This window comes from Myotis yumanensis, unplaced genomic scaffold, assembly GCF_028538775.1.
Source record: "Myotis yumanensis isolate MYYU_CA2020_CCGP unplaced genomic scaffold, mMyoYum1.0.hap1 SCAF_3, whole genome shotgun sequence".
Classification (NCBI taxonomy): domain Eukaryota; kingdom Metazoa; phylum Chordata; class Mammalia; order Chiroptera; family Vespertilionidae; genus Myotis; species Myotis yumanensis.
In genome coordinates this window covers 69,660,420-69,673,841 of record NW_027223754.1, presented here as the reverse complement: position 1 = coordinate 69,673,841, position 13,422 = coordinate 69,660,420, and the positions used below count along the sequence as shown (strand labels likewise).

General features: G+C 36.1%; 1 protein-coding gene across 1 annotated transcript; it reads left to right on the top strand.

Moving 5' to 3' along the window:
• Nucleotides 1-305: 305 nt before the first annotated feature.
• Nucleotides 306-5,247, top strand: LOC139006185 (eukaryotic initiation factor 4A-I-like). Its single transcript, XM_070408708.1, has 2 exons — nucleotides 306-456; nucleotides 4,532-5,247. The coding sequence occupies exons 1-2, from the start codon at nucleotides 306-308 to the stop codon at nucleotides 5,245-5,247; spliced, it is 867 nt and encodes a 288-aa protein (XP_070264809.1).
• Nucleotides 5,248-13,422: the final 8,175 nt, after the last annotated feature.

Sequence of the window (13,422 nt, the reverse complement as noted above, 5' to 3'; positions counted from 1 at the left end):
GAGCTGCAGAGAGACAATTTGGACCTCCTCCCAATGAGTGTATGATCAGACAGTAGAGAAAACAGGAAGAACAACTCCTTAAGGTGCAAAAAAAGAAGAAGGCCTTAAGAGGAAAAGCAGCAAAATGGGCAAACTTGGAGCAGAGGCTTAAGACTTGGATAATGGAGCTGTTTCAGCGGGGTTTATGTGTGTCAACAAAGTTTGTTTAATGTCAGGCAAGAATGTTTGCAAGCGAAATGAACATTGTTGATTTTACAGGAAAGGCAAAATAGTACTTCAATTTCATGAGGAGAGAAGGGTTGGCCATGAGAACAGGAACAAAGTTAGCTCAGAAAATGCCACCACTTTATGAGGATGATCTCACATATATAGACAGTGACCCAGAACACAGCAGTGATACAATAGGAGTTGAAGAAATTGATATGTCTGGAACTAATAGTGACGAAGAAGAGAGCAGTGATGCAACAGAGGCTGAATAAAGTGATATGCTGCATAATATCATAGTACTGGTATGTAAACATTACCTGCAGTAATTACTAAATAAAAAATGTGTTCTGTTTCATGTTTAAAACATTGGTTTCTTAATTTTGGGTTGGAAAAGCAGGGGCGTTTTATACATGGAAAAATATGGTATTCTCTGAATGTATACGTTATGGCCACACATATACACTTAATTTTTATTATTTCTCCAATCATTATAGGTTTTAATTTACTCTTGCCAGAATAAAACAAATGACTAAAAAATCATGACAATTAAATGAAAGTATTTTCTCTTAAAGATATTTTGTTAAATTACATTTAGCCAGTGTTTAATGCATTGAGGGTACACTTATTAAATAATCACATCATTAGGCATATGGTGAACTTTTAGGGAGTGTCAGAATAGTAAAGAAAAGAAAATCATTCCTATTTTGTCATCCACTATCCCCCAAAAAGGGAAGAGAAAATATGAAAATATATACACAGACTCACACACTTATGCATATTTATCTGCATAGTATTGCTTCATTTTTTATGGTTAGTAGCAATTATTTTTTTAACTTTTGCTTTTTGGTGTCACAGTCACTGTAATTTACTCCTACTATAAATAGGCTTAGAATTGAAAATGTATATTGCTGCATAATTTGAAGATCCTCAATTCTTTCAGTTTATTTGTATATAGCCTTATTTGTATATAGCCTGAAGTGAGGTTAACCATTAATTAATACCTTCTAATATAATGGTCTAAAATTTGAGATACCAATGACACATTTAGCATTTTGAACATATTTTAAAATCTTGGTTTAGGCTGTGATCTGTAGTGTTATATATTGATAATATAAGTTGCTCACTATATAATATTTTAGTGCTTACAGTTATTACATTTTAAAATTTAAATCCTCTTTATATCCAACAAATATTTTTTCATAGTCTTTGACCAGTTAACTTTATGTCATACTTAGCTCAACTCAATATCCCTATGAAGGAATCTTGGGATGGAGAGGAATCGTATAAAATTAAAGGTCTTCTATAGAAATATAAAACTGTTACAATAATGATTTAAAAATTAAACTAATTAGAACAGAAAAATTACAAAAGTTAGTAGGATCTGAAAACTGTGCTAAATGGAAAGAGAGACACTATCTCTTTCAGGCAGGAGATGCAAAAAAAAAAAAGGCAGAGGAACAGTGTTAATTTGATAGAAAAAATGAGGGGATAAAGGCAGCACACTTTTTAGTTGTGCCCTGTGGGTCTGTCAAGTTCACTGAGCTCTTTTTTATGTTTTCTGTCTCATTATCTAATAACTTGAAGCTCAAAAGTGACAAAGTTAAGGAGTTTAAATTTAGGAAGAAAGATAGCAGAGCATTTAGGTTTTATTTTAGCTTTTTCACCTCCAATTTGCAATTCTCCAATTGTTGGAGAGGGAAAGAATTGTGTATTTCACTGGGACTTTGGAAGCCTAATTTTTTAACATATTTGTTTTGATTTTAGAGAGAGGGAAGGACAGGAAGAGTTAGAAACATTGATGAGAGAGAAATATCAATCAGCTGCCTCCTGCATGCCCCCCACTGGGGATCGAGCCCACAACCCAGGAATCTGCCCTGATTGGGAATTGAACCATGACCTCCTGGTTCATGGTCTCACACTCAACCACTGAGCCACGCCAGCTAGGCTGGAAGCCTATTCGTAACAATAGTATGGACAGGTTAAGATATTTTTAAAAAATCAAAACTGTTTATTAAAATACTTTTATATTAAACTATGTTATGTATGTATTGTAATCATATGTTACTGCATACTTTCTAGTGTGAATGGAAGTGGAAAAACCATTCTGGGAGTCACAAGACTTGACCAAATTTGGTGGATGTCACTTTCAATATTGTTTATTAAAGTAGGTATTTCAAGTTTTTAGCATAAATTGTTATAGTCTGTAAGCTTTCACATGGAGTAGGTGATCTTTCTCAATGCTTAGGATGGGTATACATTTATTTTTAAAAGGGCAATTAATGGTTATATCTATATTAAAATACATTATTATTTAAATCATTGATTTTTAGTGAACATGCAGGATATTATTGAAGACACAGCACATTTTATATAAAGAAAATAAAAACTCCAGCAAAATCGGAAATTGAAGGATTTACAGCCTCATTATAAGCAGACGTTATTTGATTAAAGGAGAAAAGAGGTGAGGTGACCTAGCAGCAACACCAGATATAATTTTATAGTAAAAATCAGAGATAAATAATGCTATGTCAACAATTACGCAAATAAATATTTGACCTTCTAATTTCAATTCATTACAAATGTTATATAAGGAGCTAGGCTTCCACCTGAAAGGAAAACAAAATTCTGAGAAAGAATTTGACATGGACTGTGGAATCTCAGAGGAAAGGTGGGGATAGGTGGGAGGGTGGGGAGAGATTAACCGAAGACTTTATACGCTTATGTGCATAAACCATGGACACAGATAATAGTGTGGTGAAGGCCTGGGGTTGGGGGCATGTGTGGGCTAGAAGGGCTTAATGGGGGGAAAAAGGGACATCAGTGATATTTTCAATAATAATGATAAATTTTAAAAAAAGAATTTGGCTCAGAGCAGGAGTTCCTATTCTGCTCTGATAGCTGGTCAAGTATGTACCCTATATATTTTTTAAAAATATGTTTTTATTGATTTCAGAGAGAGGAGAGAGAGAGAGATAGCAATATCAGTGATTGGAGAGGATTGATTAGCTGCCTCCTGAATGCCCCCCACTGGGGATGGAGCCTGCAACCTGGGCATGTGTCTTGACCAGGAATGGAACCATGACCTCCTGGTTCATGGGTTGACACTCAACCACTGAGCCACTCCAGCTGGTCTGTACCCTAATTTTGATATTACTTGATGCACAGAATAGTGTGTCCGAAACTTTTTCAGGTTAAATTGTCTGTATCAGTTAATAAAATGCATTATTTAACCATTTTTTTTCCTCAGAAGGAACTACATACATAATAAACGATGGGCCTGCCTTGATTTGTTTTCAGACAAGCATTAATCCCAATCACTTCTGCCAAACTCTATTTGTTGATTCTCTATGTCTCTTTACATATAAAATGTTAGACATTTATATAATGCAAGTAATTGGGGAGGTGTTTAAATCATTATGCCAAATTTTAAAAAATGGTAAGTAATTCAGCCAGTAAAGTCTAGTGCATTTGGAAACTAGAGCAGGTAAAATATGGTTAACTTGTGGTCCAGGAATAAAGGAAAAGAATGTTTTTTTATAGGAGAAAGCAAGAAGTTAGGATAAGTTATTTTGAACAGAAGTTCATGGGAGGAATACAAGAGTTGGAATTGGTAGGTAGCAGTTTCTCATTGGTTGCAGGCAAGGACAGCTTGTTGGCAATAGAGAGGAAATATTTCTTCTTCTTGCTGCACTATGTTGCTGTGATAAGTGATATGTGAGAGCCCTCCCTTCATGGATTTCTGACTTCAGTGTTGAATTGGGATTTCTTTTCTTTTTTTAAAATATATTTTATTGGTTTTTTACAGAGAGTAAGGGAGAGGGATAGAGAGTGGAGACGGATAGAGGGTTAGAAACATTGATGGGAGAGAAACATCAATCAGCTGCCTCCTGCACACCTCCTACTGGGGATGTGCCCGCAACCAAGGTACATGCCCTTGACCGGAATCGAACCTGGGACCTTTCAGTCCGCAGGCCCATGCTCTGAGCCAAACCGGTTAGGGCAAGTTGGGATTTTTTAATACATTTTTTACACCATATTCTCAGGAGGTGCTGTTAAGGACAAGTTGGTCCATATTCAAATACTGGCACAAGCTAATGATGGTTGAAAGTTCTGGGCCCTGTAGAAAGGAGAGAAATTTAAAGTTTGGTCAAGTCATATTAACGGGTATTTTGCCCAGATTGTTCAGTGGGTACAAATAGTTAATCATTAATGAAGCACTGAATGGGAATTTGGAAAGTCCATATATGAACTTTTAATAGGTAAGAAAGAAAGGCATCTGTGAGTTTTATATGTCATATGGAAGGAGGTGGTTGCTTTCAGTAAGGCATTTCTGAAAACATATTTGTCATATCGATTCTGCAACAGATTGAATTGGATCTGAAGGCTACTCAGGCCTTGGTCCTGGCACCTACTAGAGAACTGGCACAGCAGATACATAAGGTAGTCAGGGCTTTAGGATACTATATGGGTGCCTCCTGCCATGGCTGCACTGAGGTTACCAACGTGCTTGCAGAGGTGCAGAAGCTGCAGACGGAAGCTCCCCATATCATCGTGGGCACCCCAGGACGTGTGTTTGACATGCTTAATCGCAGATATCTGTCTCCCAAATACATGAAGATGTTTGTACTGGATGAAGCTGATGAAATGTTAAGCTGTGCGTTCAAGGAGCAGATCTACTGGTATGACATATTCCAAAGGCTCAACAGCAACACCCAGGTGGTGTTTCTGCCAGCTACAATGCCTTCTGGTGTGCTTGAGGTGACCAAGAAGTTCATGAGGGACCCCATTCGGATGCTTGTCAAGAAGGAAGAGTTGACTCTGGAGGGTATCTGCCAATTCTACATCAATATGGAAAGAGAGGAGTGGAAGCTGGACACGTTGTGTGACTTATATGAAACCCTGGCCATCACCCAGGCAGTGATCTTCATCAACACTCGAAGAAAGGTTGACTGGCTCACTGATAAGATGCACTCCCGAGACTTCACTGTCTCTGCCATGCATGGAGATATGGACCAAAAGGAACGAGATGGAATCATGTAATGTTCCTTAGCATTGCTGCTTTCCCCGAGCACAGGGCTCATGTACAGTTTAAAACTGCCAAAAGGAGTAGTTGAATGAATTATTCATTTTTATAATTTATAGTGTGATATGTATGACTATATATAAATCTACATATCTACCTCCATCTTTATGTGTGAATATTGATATTGACATGTCTGTTTATATGTATCTTTCTGCAAGAGTATGAGCTGTTCAATTTTTTAACATGTCTAATTGTATAAGAAGAACCTGTACATCGTAGCATATTCATCATCCATGCCATGTGACCATAATATGCCAGTGTCACCCTTAATGTATTCTGACAATAAAAAAATACTCCCACCTCATACTCTAAATGCTCCATAGCAGAGCAGTTCTTTTTATTTGAGAGTCATTAGAATGCAGATATCATGATTGTATTATAGATCCCAAATACTAAAGCTACATTTTAATATAATATTCTGTATTTGTTCTCACATGCCATATGCATTTTTAAACTGCTTTATTGTATACATAAATACCAGAAAATACTTGTTTTATTTATATGATCTCTTTGACCATAAGTGATTCACCTAATCCAACCATAGGACAGAAATTCTATTTACCTTATCAGCTATTGGAATCCTCCTGGCAAATATAAACTCAGGGAGTCTTATGAGAATTTTTAATAAATTAATTTCATGGTCATAAATAAAAAGAAAGCAAAGTGGAAGTTATAATGTTGCTTTATCTGGACATTTTTTAAAGTCTATATAATGTGAGACCAAATTAGCTCATGGGAGAAGTCATACTGGAAGTATTGAAGGGAAGAGTGTGAGAACTCTAATATATCAGTAGTAGAGTTAGTTTTCTTCTGAAACTGTGTTATACAAGTAAACAACTTCCTTTTATTGTTTAAGCAAATCTGAGTTGGAGATTTTATTACAAAGGCATTTTATGTGATATGATATATTTTTATTGAAGTCCAATAAATTTTAAAAAATGATCTTACTATTATTTCTAAAAATGTGTGAACATGTGTTATTTGCTCTTTCCCAAATTAAAAATGAAATATCTCTTAGAATAGTAATATTTTTTTAAAAAAAATAAAGAAATATTGACTTAGCAAAAATATCCCTAGTGAAGAAATTAAAGACATGTCTACTTACTGATAAGAGTTAATGAAATATTTTTGGTAGCCAGGTTAATGATTCAACACTGGGTGTACATTTAATAAATGCAAGAAAATTACTATGGAAAATGTTAAATACAAACATTAGTCTGTTCTTTGTGTTATATCTAAGTATGTTTTTATATTGCACATATGTGAGGGAAATTAATAATATTGACTTTCTATTAAATATTTTTTCAAATAAACTTGGGTACTCAGAAGTCTTAAGTGAATGGAACCATAAGCAGGCTTCATCCCATGAGGAGGGTGGTAAATTAGGGATTATCAGGATCTAAAGTCACTGCTGGCTTTACATTACCTGCTACCTTGTTGAAATTCCAGATTAAACATGAAACCTGAATTTTGCAAAAGCTGGTAAGCATTAGAGAGTTATTTACATGGAATAGGAGATACTGAAAGGAATAGATACATCAAGTTATTCAATCAAGATTATGTCTTGAAAACCTAAAACCTAACATGTTCCAGGAACTGTTATGAACCTGGGGACACAATCATAAGAATTAGATATTACTTATTCTCTCATAGAATTTACATTCTGTGGGAGGAAAAAATCAGTAACTAGAACATGTTTTACATAGCAATTTGTTCTATATGCACATAAAGGAGTAATGGTGGAATAGGAACTACATGAATGTGAATAGAATGGTTAGGCAGAAAATAATATCTGAGAGATGACAGTTTTGTTGAATTCTGAAAAACAAGCATGGCCTCGCCATGGAGAGACATTTCTTGGAGAAGCATGATGCAGGCAGAAATATTCACAATTATAAAGGCACTGAGGGTAGACTAAGTTTGCCTTGGCAGCCAAAACATAGATGGCCAGCAAGACTAGGATATATTTATTGAGCAAGTGAGATTGTGATTCCAGATGCCACTGAAGGTAAATTTGGGATGTGACTGAGAAAATTTTCATAATAAGGAGTTTGGGTAATATTCAAATTTTAAAAATAAAAAGCTATTGGAGATTTATTAGAAGTAGAGTGGCATATTTTTTTAAAAAAAAATATCAACCTTGGTGCTTAACTGGGGATAGTTAAAAAGAGATAATAGCTACATGAGTGCTAAAATCATTTGGAATATAATATAGGAAGTGAACAAATTCAGGATGTCTTTGGGAAATATCTATCAAAGAATTTTTCAAGGATTTGATTTAGAGGAAGAGGAAAGGGAAGAAACAGAATAATTTTTAGATCGTGTGTGTGCGCGCGCGCACTCGTGCGCATATGGAAGTATGCAATTCCCATTATAAAAAATGGATAAAATAACAACGAAAACAACATGTGGGGGTATTAGGAGAATCTCAACTACTCTTTATTTTAAGTGTATCCATTTCTACATATAGTATAGTAATTATTCCCTTTCCAGAAAAGTCTATGAAGAAGATTGCTGATATAAAAAACCTTTCCCCACATGACAATTATAATCAATCCACTATTCCTAGCATGGGTCCAAGAATTTTAATTATCCCTAGCATCCATCCATTAGTCTTAGGAACAGATTTTCCCAGTTTACCTGGGCACATGGTTGCCCACCTAAAGAAGAGCTTATCATCCTCCCTTACAGCAACATGTGAAACTTCTAGGTTATCTCATTAAGGATACCCAGGAATGCATCCTCTCCCACCCTTCCTGCTGGTTATGAGATAACAAGACTGCTCCCTCGTACTCAAAGGGGGGAGCAAAATGTTGAAATCAGAGCCAGCCTGCCAGCTCACTAACCTTCGCTCATCTGATAACTTTTTGAAATTTAAGCTCCTTGAAGGTCCAGGACCCCTTTCTTCTATATTATTATTGAGGGATGGGAGCGTAAACTTCCTGTTATTCAAACCATAATGTTTTTGAGAATGTGTTGTTTTAACTTGCAGTTTTACTAATAAATACATATTTCCTAGAAAATCATGCCTACAAATAACATTTGTGAAAGTTTTAATAAGCATATAAGATGGACATTTGGATTGTGTGTGTGTGGGGGAGGGGGGGCAGGGGGAAGTGCCAAAATGATATGGGCTACCAACTGAAAAATGGAGTAAAAAAAATAATTTTATCCATCCCCAATGGGTTAAATTGATACTGTGTGTGTACGTTGCTGAATGGGAAGGAATGAGAAATAATGTCTAAATGCCATAAGAATCATTGCTGTAATAAACGCTGCTTACAATAGAACTGGGTTAGGGAAGTAGTACTATGTATGCAACAAGTTTTCAGAGCTTAATCTCAATTCAGAAATAAATGTCACAGTAAATCAATCAGGAAGTTAATGAGAACCAGAAAAAATCTGAATTAAGTGTTGGCATTTCTCTTTAAACCAAAGACTTCACATACTTTTGTCAGGATTCTGTTGCAAAATGCTTAAGATGCATTTTAGTGGCATTAGTGAGGATATAAAAGTCTAGGATAACTTCACGTTGCAAGTTGGATGCCCTGCAAGTTTTGAATCCTATATATAATTCTTAAAGTGGGCATTTTACTTGCTTTTGCACAGCAGCCAAATAGGAAGCATGTTTGAATAAGCAAGTTAAAAAGATGTATTCATTCTACATCCTCTGAAATAAAATGAAGCAGATGCAATATGCCCTCCTTATTTCACAGAAATAAATAGCAATCAATAACACTGTCATCTCATATTTTAAAAGTTTAATCAAAGTCACCAATTTCAACTTTATATCCAAGACAAATGAATAAGTTAGTAAGAGACCAATGGCCTATAAACACCCTAACAAAAATATATTTAATGCAAAGAAGTTTAATTTAGTTGAAGAATCATGAGAAATGTAGCTAAAACATTTTATTTGCATTATACTTCAGTTAAATATTAACATATCAGTGCCATGGTACTTTCCTGATGTGGAAATAAAAGGAGACAATCATAGATTTGGGTCTTCCTTCCTTAGTGTAAATTGTTTCCAGAAAGTGGCTGTTCAGTCAGTGTCTACATTTTCCTAATCATGTCAGAAATGTGATAATTAATGACACAGTTATGTCTGTCAAGAGGAAGGTAAAAATGAATAAAAAATTAAATACTACAAATTGAAAATTTTGAAATAATAGTCTTTGAATTTATAGTTATAAGCAATGAATAAACTTTTTGCCTTGCAGATTTTCTGATTCATTGTATACTCTTCATAAAGAAAGAAGGCTAAAAGGAGAGAGGAAAGGGGGGAAGGGGAAAGTTAGAGGAAAAGAAAGTAAAGAAAGCCATCCTTTGGAAAAAGGAAAGTTGGAATATCACCTATAATTTGTTCCATTCTTTTGTTACTAAAAATTGGAATGATAAGACTATAGTGTTCAGGTGAGAAATGTTGCTAGTTTGAGCCACTGCTTCTGCCTTGCATGTTCCAGTTATAGCTTTGAAGAAGCAAGGCTGGATTGATGTCATAATACTTTAACATTTTCTTCCTACTCTACCCCCCAAACAACAACAAAACCTGTTTTTATTTTTCTCTCAATTTCCAAGTATACTTTTAGTCAGCTGGGTGAAGTGAAGTCTAGTACTTTGTTCATGCCATAACAGAGAAAAGCAGCAAAAGACTTTCTCCTCTGTGGAATGGGCCAGAATCTGGAGAACCAATTTGGAGCACTCCAGTGAGGACAACAATGTACTGATTGTAGATCGGCTATGGGGTTAGAGATTTGTGGACACTATGTATGGAATGATCTCTTTAATTTATAATTCAAACTATAATACTTTGGAGGTACATTAATAATTAAATAAATAGAAGACAATTTCCCTGAGCTGGAGTCCTTAGTTGGCAGACTAGAAATCCACAGAATTCCAGGCCAGAATAAGAAATTATGCTCAAGTATCCCCATGATGTCAAGAGAAAAATCTTACATCTTTTATGTAGAAAACATCTAATATCTACAAAGAAAAATGAATAAATTTTTTAAAAGGAAAGAAAAAACTACCTAACATTATATTTTTCTTTTAGGCACTAAAAGATAAAAAAAAAAGGCTCTATGTACATGAGATTTCCAAGAAGTAAGCTCTGAAATAATCTTCTTTTAGAGAACCAACTTGAAAGTATGAGAAATGTAGTATGGATCTCTAGAAATATAGGAACAATGACTTATCTTCATCTCAACTGATAGCTTGCTTTATTTTACAGTAAATTCTCATTTTGGTTTTGATTCTGGCCAACATTTCAGCCCCCTCCCCCCCACCCCGCCCCACACACACCTCCACTATTAGTTTGTAATCAGTATACAGATAGCAAACCCAATGTATTTTCTGCTTAAGTACCCTATATAATAAAAGCCCAAGGACCATAATGGCATAACGACTGGAACAACCGCTCAAACAGTCACTATGAGGTGCATTGACCACCTCTCGATCCCTCCCCGCGGCCCGCAGCTTCCGATCACAGCATGGCGAACAGGGAACCATGGGGAACCCGGTGGCTGGTGGCAGGGCGGGACTGGGGACTGGTGAGTGGGCAGAATGGCTGAACTCTTAGTCCCTTCCCCCAGCCGACAGGCTCTAATCACAGCATGGCAAACGGGGAACCACTAGAAACTGAGTGGGTGGTGGCAGGGCGGGACTGGGGACTGGTGAGTGGGCGGAAGATGGCCCGGATCGCAGGCTAGGCCTAGGGACCCTATCCATGCATGAAATTGTGTGCTGGGCCTTTAGTAAAAAATAATATGAATAGCCCTGTACATAAACTTAGTATTATCTTAATTTCTCAAGCAATTTAATTCTGTATCAGGAGATGTTAGTTATAAATCTTACTAATAACAACACAGGTTTTTCATATTTTTTTCTCACTTTGCAATCAATATATGCAATTAAAAGCCTGAATTTTTCTTCTATTTCATGCTCTTAAATACAGGTAACTTCATATGCATGATTTTTCTTTTTAGCATATTTACTCAATTTTATTTGGAAGCCATGGTTAAAATATAGAATAAGCTTTTCAAGGTTTATGTAATTTATTTCTAATTGTAACCTTAAACTATTTAATCACAAAATTCAGTTAAAAGCCAAGGACTGACAGATTTTCAACTAAAGCTATTCTAAAATATTTTATTTCATCTATGAACATGTTTCTCACCACTTATCCCACAATCTGCTGAATGCTATTTTTCTTACTTTCATATTTTGACAGGTTTTTTTGTATACTTTATGAAACTAAACAAGGTTGAGATTGAAAAAATCTATTATCATATTAGCTAACAATTTTTCCAAGCAGAATTGTGTATAAATGTCAACTGCTAATAAAATATGCTTCTTATGCATATGTAAGACTCAAGAAATAAAGAAAACACTACTAATAATTCAAAAATAAAATTATTGATAGAAAATGAATGAATTAATTAGATATAAAATAACATTTAAAATACTACAAAGTCATCTATGATTTGCGTGATTTTGTAATATCTAAATATACCATTAATTTTATATAACTTAGCATAGCAATTGTAATGGCTTCCATATATCTAGATAACTCTAATTTCAAGTAGAAGAGAGGCAATAGAAGTATTAGGGGAAAGAAAAAACAATTTTTGAAATAGCAATTTATTTTCTAAATGAAAAATATAAACTGCAACCTTACATTTGACATGAGTATATATCAAAATCTTCCCTCAAATGTGGACTGAAGCCTGAATTGTTACTTGCAGGCCTGATTATAGTGCAAAGAAAAACCAATAAAAATTGTAACACTATACTTGTTATAGGCCCTTTTCTCTAACTAGTATTGATTTTGAAATATTGTTAAAGATGACAGCTTGTAGGTATAAAACTATTGCTCCAAATATAGTACAAGTATTTTTCTCTAAGTGAACTAGTTAGCTATAATTTGCTGAAGTGATTTAATATGATTAATGAAATTAGAGGTAGTACTGATTCCTGTTCATTGCTATACTTGGCATATTAAAGATAGTTGTAAATGTGGTGGAAAATATTTCTATATGTGCTCAAGGAGAATGAACTCTGGCATGTAAAGTTTATTAAAATCAAGGTAATTGATGTCACAGAGCACTGTACATGCCTAGGTTGATTCACAAACACCAACCTCTGCTAGGCAGTATATTACTGTAATTCATAAGGACAATTTTTATAACTTTAAATGCTTGAGGCACAATATACTCAATAGGTTAAAAAGTTTATTAAATCCAAAAGAACATTCATTGACAATATTATAATGACATGATTTCAATACCATATATTTTTAAGAAATATTTTATTAAGGAATACAGCTATTCTTTTAATAATCTCAAATAGCCTCTATTGAATTACTGTATACATGTAGTTGACAAATATATAAAAAACTAGAGGCCCAGTGCACAAAAATTTGTGCACACAGGGGGGTCCCTCAGCCCGGCCTATGCCCTCTTGCAGTCTAGGACCCCTCAGAGGATGTCCACCTGCTGGCTTAGGCTCGCTCCCTGGGGGATCGGGCCCAAGCTGGCAGTCAGACATCCCTCTGGCAGCCCCACAGCCCTCAGGGGATGTCCACTTACCAGCAGGGAGCAGACCTAAGCTGCAGTAGGACATCCTTAATGCTGCTGAGGAGGTGGGAGAGGCTGTGCTGTGCTGGCAGCCATCAGTCTGGCTTGTGGCTGAGCAGAGCTCCCCTGTGGGAGTGCACTGACCACCAGGGGACAGTTCCTACATTGAGCATCTGCCCCCTGGTGGTCAGTGTGTGTCATAGTGACCAGTCATTCCCAGTCTTTCTGCTATTAGGGTCAATTTGCATATTACCCTTTTATTATATAGGATACAGGCCTGGTGCATGGGTGGGGGCCGGCTGGTTTGCCCTGAAGGGTGTCCCGGATCAGGATGGGGGTTCCGCTGGGGTGCCTGGCCAACCTGGGTGAGGGGCTGATGGATGTTTTCAGGCTGGTCAAGCTCCTCCACAAGTGGAGACCCTCACCCCATGGAGATTTGGCCAGCCTGGGTGAGGGGCTGATGGCTGTTTGCAGCTGGTCACACCCCCTTCAGGGTGGGGGTCCCCACTGGGGTGCCTGGTCAGCCTGGGTGAGGGGCTGATGGCTGTTTGCAGG